At 33.0% G+C, this 15,440-nt stretch overlaps 3 protein-coding genes across 7 annotated transcripts in view; 1 reads left to right on the top strand and 2 right to left on the bottom strand.

Annotated features, from left to right (window-relative positions):
- LOC105229574 (organic cation transporter protein) overlaps positions 1 to 903 on the bottom strand; it is a 34,315-nt gene extending 33,412 nt beyond the window's left edge. Inside the window, exon 1 of the mRNA XM_011209947.4 lies at positions 193 to 903. The gene's annotated coding sequence lies outside the window, so the exon portion shown is untranslated. The remainder of the gene's footprint in view (positions 1 to 192) is intronic.
- Positions 904 to 2,229: 1,326 nt separating this feature from the next.
- LOC105229565 (anoctamin-1) lies at positions 2,230 to 14,859 on the bottom strand. Of its 5 annotated transcripts, none has more exons than XM_049449447.1 (17): positions 14,573 to 14,836; positions 13,787 to 14,489; positions 11,046 to 11,430; positions 10,908 to 10,976; positions 10,393 to 10,425; positions 9,602 to 9,762; positions 9,367 to 9,535; positions 9,179 to 9,299; positions 9,009 to 9,120; positions 8,354 to 8,921; positions 8,084 to 8,287; positions 7,769 to 8,027; positions 7,488 to 7,693; positions 7,261 to 7,433; positions 7,098 to 7,203; positions 3,577 to 3,715; positions 2,230 to 3,499 (listed from the first exon to the last, which is right to left on the bottom strand). In XM_049449447.1, exons 1-17 carry the CDS (start codon positions 14,574 to 14,576, stop codon positions 3,441 to 3,443), a joined length of 3,471 nt encoding a protein of 1,156 aa, XP_049305404.1. In that variant the 5' UTR covers positions 14,577 to 14,836; the 3' UTR covers positions 2,230 to 3,440. The 5 variants fall into 5 exon arrangements, with proteins under 5 accessions (XP_049305404.1, XP_011208233.2, XP_011208236.2 ...); XM_011209931.4 differs by lacking the exon at positions 10,393 to 10,425 and adding an exon at positions 10,080 to 10,151; XM_011209934.4 differs by lacking the exon at positions 10,393 to 10,425 and having other exon boundaries at positions 14,573 to 14,859.
- Positions 5,556 to 6,796, top strand: LOC105229564 (uncharacterized). The gene is made up of 4 exons (XM_011209930.4): positions 5,556 to 5,745; positions 6,228 to 6,349; positions 6,425 to 6,587; positions 6,658 to 6,796. The coding sequence occupies exons 1-4, from the start codon at positions 5,556 to 5,558 to the stop codon at positions 6,786 to 6,788; spliced, it is 606 nt and encodes a 201-aa protein (XP_011208232.1). The 3' UTR covers positions 6,789 to 6,796.
- Positions 14,860 to 15,440: the final 581 nt, after the last annotated feature.

Here is a 15,440-nt window from a genome sequence, read left to right as displayed (position 1 = left end):
TGTAGATCGTAATAATGACAAAGAGGCACGGTTTCCAATTTGTTTGAATAAACAAGCAGTCACTTCCAAAATCTGCTTGAACACAGCCTTTACTTATGCCTCCCTAATATGTACATATGTGTATAAGAGTATGTGCGGAACGGCATATCTCATGTTGCACGTGTAACCGAGCCGGCATTTGCACTCACTTACATTTATTTTCTCTGCTTTCCCTTATCCTGAGTAGTGGCGTCCTTCGTTAATGTGTCGTCTCGTGTCTTTATTGTTGCTATTTTTTTATATGTTTTTTTGCTCTTGCAGTTGCTTTACTATAGCCTGCGTAAATTCAACCTTGCATTGGGTGTAATATTTTCGCACAGCATGACTTATTTAATTAGACTGTGAAATCATGGGTATATTATATTACATACGCACAAATGTATACTTATATAATTCGAATGCATTTGTGTGCAGCATGTCGGAGAATGAATTGCACTTTTTGAACTTATGTTTCACATGTACATACTTATATTTACAAATCTCACTGCTGCACAGTTCCCCTTTGGTTAAGCTAAAGCCTGCGTTTATTTGCATTAACAGTTTTATTAGTTGCTATAATAATTCATTTGAAACGCGGACTTTTTAAATTTATCTCAGCAAATTTTTTGCTATGTTTACGGGTTTTACAACGTTAATTGCTAAAATTCCATATACTTATGTACATACATACATACATTCCGAATCGACCTACAAGAAATTCAAATTCACTCGCTATAAACATTTACATTGTTAAACTTTTGCTTATAAAAATTATATTTTCACGTATTGTTCGGTGTTCAGTGTTTACGCCAGAATACCCAAAACTAAACTGATGCGTTGTCCTCGTAAACTTCCGCGAATTCGGAAAAGCAATGCCGTCAACAATTTCTAAACTGTTTCGAGTGCCAACTTCTGACCTGCCGACAGACGGCAATGCAATTCGTTATTTTGTTTTCGTTGAGTATTCTTAATTTTGGTGTTTGCTTTCAAGACATTTTTTGTTTTGAATTTTCTGTGTGCAGAGCGTCTGCGTGCGTCAGGATAAATGACCCCATAGGAAATTAGACAGTGCATTACTCCATTTGTACTGGCACCTTAAATATGTATGTATGTATGTATATATAGAAGCATTTTTCATTTCTTTCAGAAAAGTTGAGGGATGCTATAAATGTATGGTGATTAAAATTATGCCATTATGTACATTTATCCCCCATCACCCATTTACAAGCTAAATAAATTCTTAAAACTAGAATTATTTGCCACTGGATTATGTTAGAAGAGTTCAAATAAGTATATATTTACTTATATTTATAGTAAACACTTAATAAGAGCTTTCAAATTGTGGAATATGACGATTGCCGAAATGCGGCAATGTCTAAACTCGGAATTTACATATGTACATATGTTTGTGTACAAATGAACAGCCAGTTGAACGTTTTTAACCCCAAAGAATTGACAACAAATAATTATAGAAAAGCGTGCGGTCAAGAAGCGACGCCATCAAAAAATACTGAGAGTGTAATGCGGCGAGCTCTCAATATTGGCGACACCACTACAGAGAATATAGTACATACATCGCAACCTAAAGTTGTTGACGTCATTATATTGCATAGCATGTGCTAGTTGATGCCGTCAATTCGCCGTTAATACTGCCAACAAGAAACAACAACAACACCTATGTGTGTATTTGTTTCTTTCGCAGGCGACAATGAACTATGTATGTAGAATAATTAAAGGGGTTTACGGCAAGTCTACAACGTCATCAACAACAACCACAACAAAATGTTGCTTACTACGGATTTATTTAAGTATTTCTACTGGCGATTATGACAAATTTATATACAGATTTATGACTGCATGTAAATAAAGAAACGGCATTTGAGGCATAAAGAACGGTATTTTCTATGCGATTGTATATAGTTCCCACTTATGCTTGTGGCTCTCAAGAATTCCGACGCTTACATACATACATGCATAAGTGGGAACTACATACATGTATGTATGTACATATATTTTCTATTGCTTGCAACGCTTTTTTTACTTTGAGCATTTGCCCAACAAATGAAATTGCTTGAGTTATTAAACTAAAAGCTTATTATATTAAGCATAAATAATAATTCATTTTTGAAATAGTTTAAATGAACTTTCAAATTAAATTAAGATCAGCTTGAGATTCATGTCGAATGAGTTTGAGAAATGAAAAAATACTCATAAATTTGTTCAAACGAATTTTATTTCAATATAAATATTATCTTAGATATCACAAATTATTTAAATTTGATATTCAAATATACATAAGTATAAATAATTAAGTCAGTGGTAGCATATCTAATTAAACAGAACGATCACCCTTTAATTAACACGAACAAATAATATTTCAATATATTTCACAGCAAAACTAATAAAATATAAAATTATTTAACTAAAGTACAATTGCATACAGTAATTGAAAACATTGGCAGTTTTCAACAAGCATTGACAGTTTTCAATTTCATCCAAAATTTGATGGTACATACATATGTACATATGTATGTATGTAGGTATTTTTATTTTCAATTAATTCCTTTCATTTTAAACAACAGTCTCTGTTAAATATTTGATTAATTATTTTGTGAGTTCTTGTGAATAAATATCAAAACAAATGTTTTAGCTGTACTAGGAACACATTTCAAATTCAGGCTTATTTTTTGAAAAATGTTACCAATTTCAAAAAAAGGTTACAATATAAGAAAATAAATTTTCTTTTTATTTCTAGAGCCACGCTAAAAGAGTTTCTATTCCAAGAACTTATATTCATAAGTTGCCTTTCTAAAGCAAATAAACAGTAGCAACATAGTAACTTATATTTCCCATTTAACACATTTATATTAAATACTTCTAACAGTGAGTTTTTTAACAATTAGTATCTATATTTGCACAATGAGAGCAAGCACCTATGCAACAAGACAAACAAAATTTACTTAAAGCATATAGCATAATATATGTATCTGTTCGACTCTGAGGATGTGAAACTTCAGTAATAACTAACAAGATGTAAATAAAAAACTTAAATAAATATTTAGCACCTAACTAACAAAACATTTGCAGTTGCAAAAAGTCCAAGTAAATACGTATATGTATAATTATATGAGATTTTATAGACATATGATTTAAGATAGATCTAGAGCGCTTTCAGAGCACCAATTCATAGTTTTTTTGGAGATTACTCGTTACTAAATACTAAAATTAAAGTGACGAAATTGACCCAACGTAAGATTTACATAAAATAAGTTTGAGAACAAAACTGACATTACATTTTCCAGCATTAACCATATTTGTATATTTATATTAAAAATAGATGTTATCTCCACGCAGTAATATTTGTGACTTTTTTCTTAAGCATAGAGAGATTCTATTCTTGCGAGGAAGATTTTTTGTGTATTTCACATTGTGTCCGCACGATAGTCATGTCCACAGACGGAACAGCTACGTCTATCCAAACCTGTAATTGCGGTAAAAAAAAAAAATATTTTACTACTAATACAACATGTTTTCCGATATATTTTTATAAGAACTCACCTAATCGTGCCCGCTCAGCTTCCTTGGCAATAATTATTTCATTAGTGAGATAAACTTCTCGCCGTATCTGGTCGCGCAGCTCAACGCTCATATCGGGTATGCACCAACGTACCAAAATCATAACAAGCGCCACGAAATTCTATAAAGAATGTAAAGAAAACAAAATAAAACTACTATTTTGCTCAATTACATATTTTTTTAATAGACGAAGTGGGACGCCCACTAAATGCCGTTAAACGACTACTTTTAAGCTATCGCAAATAAAAATAAAACCGTGGTACAAGATTTCGAGGTATGGAATGAGGTCTACGATTCAATCTTTTTTTATCTATTTTTCGCATTCTTAAGTTACACTGTGAACTAGGCGTGTTTGACCACTTTTTACATTACTTCAGCTCCATCAAATTTTTATATATTCCACCTCAGGTACCGAATATGTGAAGATCAGTGTCTATGTCTGACTTTATATCGAAAATAACAGCCAATTTCCTAGTAATAATGCGCCCTTATGAAAATTAGGTACTACATTGTTTAATCGAAATCGAAAATGTGTGAAAGACCATAGTTCCTTCATAATCAGTCCGAACATTCCCCCACTATATACAATATTGTTATAAGTGATTTACGACTTGACACATTACCTTAAATTGATTAGTTGATTCTAATATAAATATATCGGACCAAGTAGTAATGTGTTTCGTCGAATAATTAATGCTGAATTCTTACGCATCATTTTTGATTAATATAAGATTTTGTCAACACCTGAAAACATGCGTCTGAACTTAGCACCTCCTTGTTTATTTTTCATAAAGCTTTTATTAGCTTCGCCTGTATGTTTGTAACCTTTTTTAAGTATAAATTAACTCAGTGTTACAAAGAAAACACTCCTTAAACCAAAATTTTTACCTGATTTTCGTTGTCTTGGAAAATGGGGTCATGTGCTAAGCTTGATGACATAGGAATGCATTTCAATTCATTAAAGAAGGTGGTTGGAGATAAGGGGTTACCGATCTTTAAGCAGTTCGTATCAAATTGATTGAAATATGACAATTAATTATTTATACACAATACAATTTAAATGGCCAACATTGGTTTTGAGGTAAAACAAAAAAAAAAAAATTAAGTGGCTGTTGTAAATTTTGTTGAGCTTAAAATTGTTGTTGTTTAGTAGAAGCTTTAATTTTGCCTTCAAAAGGTATTAAGGCCACCGACTGGTGGGCGCAGTTACAACAACGAGTAAAGGGGGTAAGATTATGTGGAACAAATACTTTGCATAATAAAATATTATTTTGTTTTAAATAAACTATAGATTTACCAAATAAACTAAAAAAAAATTCCGGTTGGGAAATTTTTATACGTTTTACTTTATTTCTATAAAAATCTCATTACCAATATTTGCATTTGCTAAAATCTTTAAAGAATTCTAAATGTGATAACTTCAGTCAAATTTTTTTTCAAAACTATTTAAAAGGAAAAACAACTGTATTTTAACATAATTTAAACTCGATTTCTGCAGCCATTTCGCACATGTGGCAAGAACTTCACCACTGTACCCGCCTACCTAACGACAACGGCTCTTAAGTAGCCCTGTCTGGAAGTGTGTCAGATCATTCAACTTTAGCACTTTCACTGCATCTGTAGCCCTGACGCCACGTATAGCCGCTAATCACTCAACAATGCGAAACGACAAGTGGCATGCACCAAGCGGACTAAAATAAATAAAATTAGCCGTCTTGATGTCGTAGCAAATACAATGGGAATACTTTAATTCAGTGCAATTGCAAACGCCAAAGCGTTAGCAACGCGTCAAATGCAAGAAATATTTTTTAAAATTTGAATGGAATAGAATTAAAACTTTATAAAAAATTAAAGTGGATTTTCTCAAATCACTTTTTGAGATACGTTCGTATACTTTTGCGCCGGACTTTGAAGAAAGTGCAACATCAGCGCCACTAACACCACCATCGTGCCCGTCCACAATGAAGCGTTTTAATTGTTTCAGTTTACGTTCATTTGGCATTGTTGTTGCCGGCTTTGATATCATCGTAGCGTTGTGCACGCTAGCACTGTGCTCCTACTATCTTTGGACCGACTATGTGCATGTGTCATATTGGCCACAGGACGATGTGAAAATATTGAATCCGCTAAGTAATCTCATTGCAATTGTTGGTGAGTTTTTGAGAACATTCAGAAAAAACTTAGTATTAATCTAACGATTGTACATAAATACATATACATATATTTATCTAACAAAAAATATATTTCCAGTATAACTGTTAAAAAGTAAAAAAAAATTCATCAACAATGCGCAATAATTATGTACAAAATATTACAAAGTAATACTCATTCATGAAACACTTCAAGTCATATTTCGATGTTTCGAAAATTGAACGAACCGAACAAATTTTTGCTTTTAGTTTACCTGGTATTTTAATCTTGAAATTAAAAAAAAAAAAAAAAAAATATTCGTTCATATTTCGATAGATTAGACAAGAAAAAATACCGCAGTAAAAAAATTTTTTAAAATTTAAATTATTTCAAAAGTTTTCAATTGTCCTTAAGTAACCACTATTTGAAATATAAAATTTTGAGTGATTATTTTTATTTAGAATAATATTACAAAATCCCGTTTGCAAAATTCTACTTTACAGTTGATTATGTACTCGTGCATAACTTCTCCAATGCTTTCTATATGGTTCTGGCAGTTACCATTTGGGTAAAATCGTTGATTAATTTGGTGGTCGCTTCTATACTTATAGATGGTATTAGAAAGGTAAAACAATTACGAAATAATTACTACAAATACTATCCAATAACAAATGAATACGTGTTATAATTGTTCTTGCAGCAACGTCTTGTTTGCATTGCTCCCTGGCTCATTAACACCACGATTTCGATTGGCATTGAGATAGCCGTATTTGTATTCATCGAAATTAAAATGAATGAATTCGAAGAGGAAATAGCATTGGACCGGCGCATAGTACACAGTGTGATTTTTGGCGTATTTATGGGTGAAATAAATGAAATTAAAAATGCCTCCACAAACTTACCACCCTGATATTTTAATCTTTTAATTAACAGTTTTCAATGCGCTCTCTTTATTCGGCATTTTTGCACTATACAAAATGCTCAAGGCAACGGTCAATGAGAATCGTACGTTACAGGAGAGTATTGTGGAAGCAGCTGGACTTTATCAGCATGTTAAAGTTTAAATTTAGCGTGAATCCATGGCGAATTTTTGCCGCATTTTGGTAGCACCATACAACAACAATTTGGTAATGGGCCTTTAGTTTATTAAATAATGCATTTATTTAGCAAGAAATTTTAAAAATTTAATATAAAATATGTAAAACTGCCAAAATAAATAAAACAGTGCTCTTCTGAAACATAGCTTGAAAGAGAGTTAAAATCAAGAATTGGGCGGGAAATTTACTTAGGTGTCATTTTGTCTTTTATAGAATATTGTGGATAATGTTTTCTTAATTTCTCTATTTTCAATATTTTTGTGTCTTTCGACTCACCTCAAATACCACAACGAAAGCCAATCGACAAGCGAGTATGATATAAAATGTACTTGTTAAATAATATTTTCGGGGCGAAGTTGGTGGTTCCCGAAAATCAGCATAACTAAAAGAAAATAATAGTGCAGATTATGAAAATCTTTAATTATTTGAAGCGACTTACAAACACGTTCTTATATTTGAATCATCACCAGCTAAACTACGCAAATTATCGGATTCCGTTATATTATATTCGGATAATGTAAAATTCAAATAGCCAGCAAGCGTATGTCCCTCAGAACTTGCACGATAAACTAGGCGAGGTATGAAGTCAGATGTAAAGGCAATAATGAAGCCCTGTAGAAGTCAACAGTTAGGAATAGAAAAAACAATAATTTCCTTTTTACTCACATTAGTTATCACACTCAGCTTGCCTATGCTGTCCAATATCCGATACCAAACACCAATATCACGCACACGCTGTGAAACGGGACGCCTGTGGTTGGCCAGCAACTTTTTCGCATCCAAACGCATTTCGAATATATTGTTAAGTAACGCAAAGAAAGGCGCCAAAGGAAAGGCGGCCACAAATAATGTAACGAAACCATACTGCAAAACTTCAAATGTAAACAAAATATTACGTCATGTATTGTTAAAAAAAAAATAAGATCAGGAAAACAAGCCATATTTACCCATTTCCAAATACTCCGGAAATAAGCTGCGTGGACCCCAGTCAAGTAATTTTAAGTCGCGCAAATAACGTTCCACTTTCTCCTTATTCACATCATGGGTTTTACTGTTGAACAAACGCGATAGACCTACTTGTATGGCCATGATTTTTCGCCAAATCTTTGGCATTATTACTTCCAGTATGGTGTTAAAAGCTTGTTTTCCAATCATAATGATTGCCAGCTGAATACAGAGTTCAGTCAAACAGCCACCAGAAGAACACTACAATGAACATTTTGTTAAAAAGGAATGTAATGAAATTCAGTAAAAAAAATTACCTCCTCTTGTCGATAATCAAATATTGTGTTGTATTTTCCTGGATGTCCAACGAATTTTCCTTTAAAAAATGCTATATAAAAGATGGATGCATAATAGTTTACAAACTGCAATAAATAAATCTTCAGTGTCAATGAATCGTCGAATTGCGTTTGTGTGCGCCACATTTCCAGTTCAGTCAGGTACTCAGCGAGTTGTGTGTACACCTGATAAAGAAACATTTAGAATTAGATAATTGTTAGTTTTTTTTTCTTTGGAATTTCATGGCTTACATAGTTCAGCATATATAAAAGACATAAGTTGACAAACGCCGCCGAAGCTGTAGCCAACATGATGGCGCTCGAAGTTGTCATCGTACTAGAATTCAGTTTGAAAGTGCCCAGCATAGACATGCGATAAACTACTACCGCAACAAGCGCCACGAAAGCCAAAAGTATCAACAGAAAAACAACCGAAACGCTTAGAATAGTGGCAGGAAATTTCATACGCCAAAAAGGTACTACTGGTTCTTGTATATTCGTAACGTAATCAATGCGCGTACGAGTGTTTTTCACATGTCCCAATCGCGACAGATACTCGGGACGAGGGTGCTCCTCGTGCACATCGAAGCCAGTTAAATCCCATCGATGCGTAATCTCCGCTGAATAACGTTTCCATAACTCCAAGAAAAGTGTAGCCCAAAAGGACATGAAGACAGCAAAGAACACAGTACTGGGATTATCAAAGAGGTAGGTAATTTTGGCATAAAAACATGTCTCCTTGAGATACCAGAAATCGCATCGATCACAAAGGGGACACATAGTGAGGTTATTAGTATGCTCATTGGAGCAAACGTCTTGGCTGTGTATGGAAATTCAAAAAAGTTTAATTGTAATAAATTTGTATGACTGTGGTCTTGTAAATTAGTTACAATAAAAATATACATACACTGGGACATAATCCTTTAATGTTATCAATGAATACACAAAACAAATAATACCAATCAGGGAGGCAAGCAACAGCATATAGGTGTAAAAACCCAACCAAGCGAAATACAGACCTTAAAAAAGCCTTAATTAAGTGCCAATTAATTGAATGCTGAAAAATACAAAATATACCAATTTTAACGCCAAAATATTCCTTTACATAATCAAGCGGCTGATAGCGATACCATTTCTTAACGGAGGCCCAATGTGTATAAAGAGCTTCACGCATTGTACCTTTCTCTGTGATTTCGCCCTGAAATTAGGAGAATATATTTTAATGTAATTGACTTGTGTCAGATTTTGGTTGAATTAACACTCACATCATGTAGTGGATAAGCAGCACAATAAACATTCGACTCTACCATGCGATCAATACCGAATGCTCGCGGATCCTTGTCGGGGTTATCGAAATATTGCCGATCCAATATGAACTGCACAATACGAGAGCGCACCGCATTTGTGAAGAAGCATCGATGATGTATATCGAATCTGTATTTAAAAATGCAAATAATAAAATAAATACCTTTAAAGGAAAATAAAACATTTCCAACTCACAAATACTCTTTATCACGACTGTAGATGGCGGTGAAACGGTAGGCACGACGAGGGAAATATCGTTCATCAACAAAAATGTGACGAAGAAAGAATTGCACAACACTTTTGAGACTAGAAAAAGCGCTTCGAGTTGAGCGATTCACTGCAGACATGCCGGGTATCTGTAAATATAATCCAAAATATTTAATTTATCTCCAAGCTACTTGTATACGATTAGTAGAGCAGAAATACATAAGTTCAATTAAGCAGCAAAAACCAGCCACAATATTTAAAAAATATTTTAGAAATACAAAACATTCGTCCTCTTAGAACAGTTTGTACTAATTGTAAGCCGCATATTTTATATGCAAATGCAGAATAGCAGAAGTGAGTAAAAGCCAGAAGCCAGTGAATGGTTTGGAAGTAATAGCTAAAAGTTAGATGCGTTTATTTTTAAATTAAATGCAAATTTTTTGGTATGTAGGTATGCGATTCAGACCTTTCGTGAGAGATATTGCGCTGCATGTAGCAAACGACTGTATTTGCTGTAAACTGTGGTACTACAAAGATCCTGCAATAGTAGTGCATTAAAAATAAATCAAAGGTTGTGTGGAATGATTAGTAAATTTTTAAAATATGTAAAATGTTTTTCATCTATATTTGTACATAGATAAAAATATATAGCATGTATTAAATTATAGATTTACGTAATGAAAACTATACTAATGACTAATATAAGATAAATGTGGTCTCTAAATTTCGTACTACATTGGGACAAACAAGACATTCGACTTTTTTATATTTTTACCTACACAATAAGGGTAATCAAATTCTACATATATATTCTGAAAATGAAAGAGAACGAAAATATATGTATAAAGTAAACAAAATTCATAAATATACTCAAATATTGAATCATTACTTTTTTATGTTATTACAATTGTAAAAGAACGAGTTTATTTATTCTAATTTAAGAAAAATGCATTTAAAAGTTTACATATATGTACATACTTTAAATAGTACTATATTATGTTATAATAAACAGCCCAAACGTATTCAAAATATCGAACTTGGCTTCCTTATGGCGAATACCGCCCGGTAAAGAGCATTCTGTACTTACTTATTCTCAAGAAAAGGGCCTAAAACTGTACAGCATTAAGTTACAATTCATAATGGAAAACTCCTATTATTTAATCAAACTATTGTCACAATACTGAATTTCAAATGTATGTACATATGTATTCGCAATCCCATTTTAATGATATTATGTCTTACAAAACAACATAACATTTTCCAATATCTATAAAAACAACTAACATTGTCTTACCTCCTTCATAGGCATACGCAGCTTTAAAATTTCGGCATAGCGACGTAAAACATCCAATGGCGCATGTATCTATGGAGCAAATAAGAAATGAATTATTTAGCAACTAATACATAAAACATATATTTTTACTTCACTTACTTTCACAAAATGAATATGCTGCTGCTCCCTAATATCCACTTCCATCTGTAGTCCATTTTGCAACAGGTTGGCTTCATATTTGAAACGCTTATGCGCATTAATCGCTTCTTGGCTTGCGTCCAGATCCACCTTGTAGGCAAGCACAAAATCAATTGAACGCACGCCATCCGTAAAAAAAAGTGTTTCATTGTATTTCGTTGACGGGCAACAGTCTTCTTCATTTACAAAATTATTTTCTAAAATGTCATCAGTCATTGGCGCTAACGGTGTTGTGAACTTAGAACTATTATTACGTCTGATACGCCGATTACTTTTGGCCAAATTGTTACGTCGATGTTGCGATGTCTCTGCATCGAGTGTCAAACTCGTTGTGTGCTGGAGTTTTCTGAAAAGACACCGTTATTTTTGTTTGAAATGGATTTTTGATACGGTGAATATTTGTAAACGAACACACCTCTTTGCCTCGTTCACCAAATTCCCACTATAGAGATTTTAGCTTATACATAAGTGTGTTTTACGCCATTAAATTCTAACACCCAGGGTGCGTCGCGAGACATCGAAATACACTGTGATAACAATTTTAATATACCTACTAGGGTTAAGTGTCCTGCTGTAGACAATTGCGCACCCACCAAGTTACAAACGCACATACAAATATTATACATATTTACTATTAAAACTACACATTCTATACAAAATTACGAGACACGCTCATAATAAACCGTATATATTGTGTTAGGCACGCATATCATTTAAATATCAAACAGTATAGCTCAACTGTGCCTGCCTAGGATATATGTATGTATACTCATTCCATACGACGCCTAAAGATATATTTACGCAAAAGCGGTGACCTACATTCGCTTTAAGATATATAGACAAAAATGGCAAGCATTACACTGTAAGCACTTTCAAGAACGGGACTAAACTCAAAGATGCAAAAATGCAACAAGTCACGTGTCCAAACAGTATGCGGATATAAGCTAATTTGTATTGAGGTGACTGCCCACATAAGTAAATGTTGGCATTTCGTTAGGATTTAGGTATATTCTTTTAATGCTTTATTTTTGGGATTAATTCAAAAGATAAAGAATTAAATTAAACTCTAAAAGGTAGTGCAACATACCATATTAAAAATACTAATAAAACATATATCCAGCAAAAACAATGCAGCAACTTATTTATTACTTATTTTTTCATAAACAGTATTTTTATTACTAACAAAATAACTTATATGGAGTTTGTAAAAATGCCACTAATCAAAAATAAGAAAGAAAAACAATTTTTTTAAATATCCTTATTTTACTTTAAATAATCATGGACACTAAAAAGGAAAAAAAGTAGAGGCGTGCTAACACACATAATACTACTACTCTAATTACTCGAGTATGGATATAATTAAAAAGCATTTAGTATCAGGAAAAACAGTCACACAATCTTAAAGTTCAAAACTGTTGGTAAATGAAAAAAGGCGCAGAACTTAACCTCCATTTGGTACTCTTTCTTCTCTTTACAATTACTTTTACTTTAATAAATTAGCATTCACGGCATTGAGTGCCGATGATTAATACAATAAACGTGGGTTGTGAGTATGTTGTTATGTATTTATGTAAGCAGCAATTAGCGTTGAGTGGGGATTTTATATTTATATCTTTATGTTCATACAAATGTGTACACATGTGTATTTAAAAAAATAACATACATATGTATATCACTGTTTGATGATTATTAAATAATTCCGAGAGTTTTACCTGTCATTACCAAGAATTAGTTATGAGTTTTTATTTTTTAGTTATATAATTAAAGTAATTGTAATCTCCCACTTATCACTGTTAAACACGACGTTTCGTTACAAACTGATAAAATTAAAATTTCCTCTGGACGCAAAGTAGCGCCATACAGTTCGAGCAATCACACTCTTCGGAAGAGCGAAGCACACACAATTTTTCAGCATCTAAAAATATGTACGCAAGAGTAGAAAGTCGTCGTATTATATAGGTACAAAACCTTATGGAAACATTGGCTTTAGAAATATTAATACGCCGTCAGCCAACCATTTATTATTTTAATAATTGAATAATTATTGTTATATATTAACATTATATTTTTTAAGAACAATGAACATCTTGCAATGTAGTATTTATTTGAATGTTTAATGTATGTTTTTCATTTTAAATAACATCAATTACGACTAGTAGTAGATCAGCCAGAAACTTAAAACTAATCTTGAATAAGTAAGTACCTGGATTTTCTGTTATCAATAAGTATTTCTGTAAGCATATAGTAAAATTAGCTTAATAAGCGTTAAAAACGTTTTTGTTTTTGCTTTTCTAACTATTTTTGCTTTTGAAATAGGGTAATGTGGTATAGGGATACTCTTTGGTAAGCGTTGAAAATACATATGTACATATTTATGAACTAATTATATTTATAGGAAGTTTATTATGCCTCTATTAAGTTTGCCACGAAGTTTGTAGCACTCAGAAGAAAGTGTTCCGAGACCCTATAAAATATAAATCTAAATGTTCAGAGTGACGAACTGAGTCTGATCGGACTATTACTTGTATTTAAAGGTATTTAAATAATTGTAGGAATATTTGCATACGGTCAAACTAATACAAATAGCGATGTTTTGCATTATGTTACTTTTTCGCTCTTCTTTAAAATGAGATCGGATATAAACAACACACTATCTGACATACGCAAATGTTTTGCAAATACATACACTGTATTAGTCTTACCTTTTATCAACGTTTCGGTGTGTACGACCATCATTACTACATAGTAGTTTGTCATCAAGTTCAACACATTCACCAACACCACGATTATCATCATTGCCAAAGTAGTAACTTTTGCTTTTTCCGTTTAAGTTATCTTTATCACATGCTTCAATTTTTAAATTACTACCTGCATCTCCAGATGCACTTGCATATCTCTCATTCTGTAAAAACATCTCACAGAGGCTGTCGTAACTTTTAAAATCTTCTTTGGAAGCTGTTACCGGCGATCGGCATTTTCTTTTTATATTAGTTTTCGACCGACACGTACTGCCCTGCTTTGCTTTAATACTATGTTTTCTCCGCCACCTTTTTGGTGTAAGCAATGGTGCAAGAGGCGCTATGTACGGTGGCTCAAACGCGACTGCCGGTAAATCGCCTTCGCTGAAAAAAACAAAGCTTGAATCTTCGTCGGGTTCAGATTGCGAATATGCTGAAGTGTGATCGTCATGGTCGATATTGTGAAACTTCCGGCACTCTCTCACATTGCGAGTTTCGTCGTTTGTGCTAGCATCGCTGTTTTCAGCTGGTGGCGTTGCTGGTGGAGTTTCCAGCGATGCTGTTGTTTTGGTCGCATATGATTCATTCGATTCATCCGTTTGAAGAGATCGTGTATGCCTTACTGGGGAATTAGAATCACTGACAATTGCATCCTCTTCGTCGGTTTCTAAAATTAGAATTGTTATACAAATAATTTTACACTTTTGGCAACATACATATGTAGTAAGTCAATAAACATTTGAAACGCACGCATTTTTGCAAATAGTTGATACTATTTATGTCATTTATGCCAGGTCATCATGAAACTTTTTCCCACTTCATAAACTCTACTATATGGCCTTCGATCTGTGTAAATTTTAATCAAATGCTGCAAAAGCAATGCAAACTTCCGCAATTATACCACCATAACGGCCGAACGATCACAATTCTTGGTTTTTTTCGTCAACAGAAACCATGGATAATACCAAAACAACTAAACCCGACAATAGAATCACCTCCAAACCAAAGAAGGTGGAAATATCTCTTTCATTCTTGCTCTAATACATTGAAATTTTTTTAGTGAACAAATGTATTTATTTACCTTTTTGCTTCGCTCAAACTGAAAGTTGAATGAGAGAAAGAAACAACAAAGTTTCATGTTTGAATAAATCACGATTGCTTGTGGTAAGGCGGTGTTTCTTTAGTAAATGGAAGTCGGAATATAATTGTTATTTGTAAAAACACAAAATTGCTAAAATTTATTTGAACTCAGCCAAAAACGTATAATGAACTTATCTTGCAAAGCAAAAATCCGAAGGAACAACTGTATGTCAATCATCTGGTAGTACTACCAGATTTATATGGTCGGGCTACCGAGTATATATTGGTTAAAGCGTCTGGTATTTTGGTTTATACTAACCAATTCAAACGGTGACTTTTTCAGGTATTTATTTGGCGATTTCCCTATAAATATTGCCCTAATTTTACACGGCATATATGTATATATATGTATGTATACATACATAGCTAAGGTTTAGCGATATTTTTAAATTGATTACTTTTGGGGGGCCTTTCCATCATTAAAACTTTCTACGACTTCTTGGGTAAATTAATCTAGTAATATCTAGAGTTATATCAA

The sequence above is a fragment of the Bactrocera dorsalis genome, chromosome 2 (assembly GCF_023373825.1).
Source record: "Bactrocera dorsalis isolate Fly_Bdor chromosome 2, ASM2337382v1, whole genome shotgun sequence".
Classification (NCBI taxonomy): domain Eukaryota; kingdom Metazoa; phylum Arthropoda; class Insecta; order Diptera; family Tephritidae; genus Bactrocera; species Bactrocera dorsalis.
The sequence above is the reverse complement of the archived record's forward strand: the minus strand, read 5'-3'. Positions and strand labels throughout refer to the sequence as shown.

Coding starts and splice junctions, on each gene's coding strand:
- LOC105229564 (XM_011209930.4), top strand. CDS start 5,556: ATGAAGCGTTTTAATTGTTTCAGTTTACGTTCATTTGGCATTGTTGTT. Junction 5,746..6,227: donor TAATCTCATTGCAATTGTTG/GTGAGTTTTTGA, acceptor TCTACTTTACAG/TTGATTATGTACTCGTGCAT. Junction 6,588..6,657: donor GATTTTTGGCGTATTTATGG/GTGAAATAAATG, acceptor TTTAATTAACAG/TTTTCAATGCGCTCTCTTTA.
- LOC105229565 (XM_011209931.4), bottom strand. Junction 11,431..13,786: donor CACCGAAACGTTGATAAAAG/GTAAGACTAATA, acceptor GTGTCTTTTCAG/AAAACTCCAGCACACAACGA. Junction 3,716..7,097: donor CTTTCGTTGTGGTATTTGAG/GTGAGTCGAAAG, acceptor CATTCTTTATAG/AATTTCGTGGCGCTTGTTAT.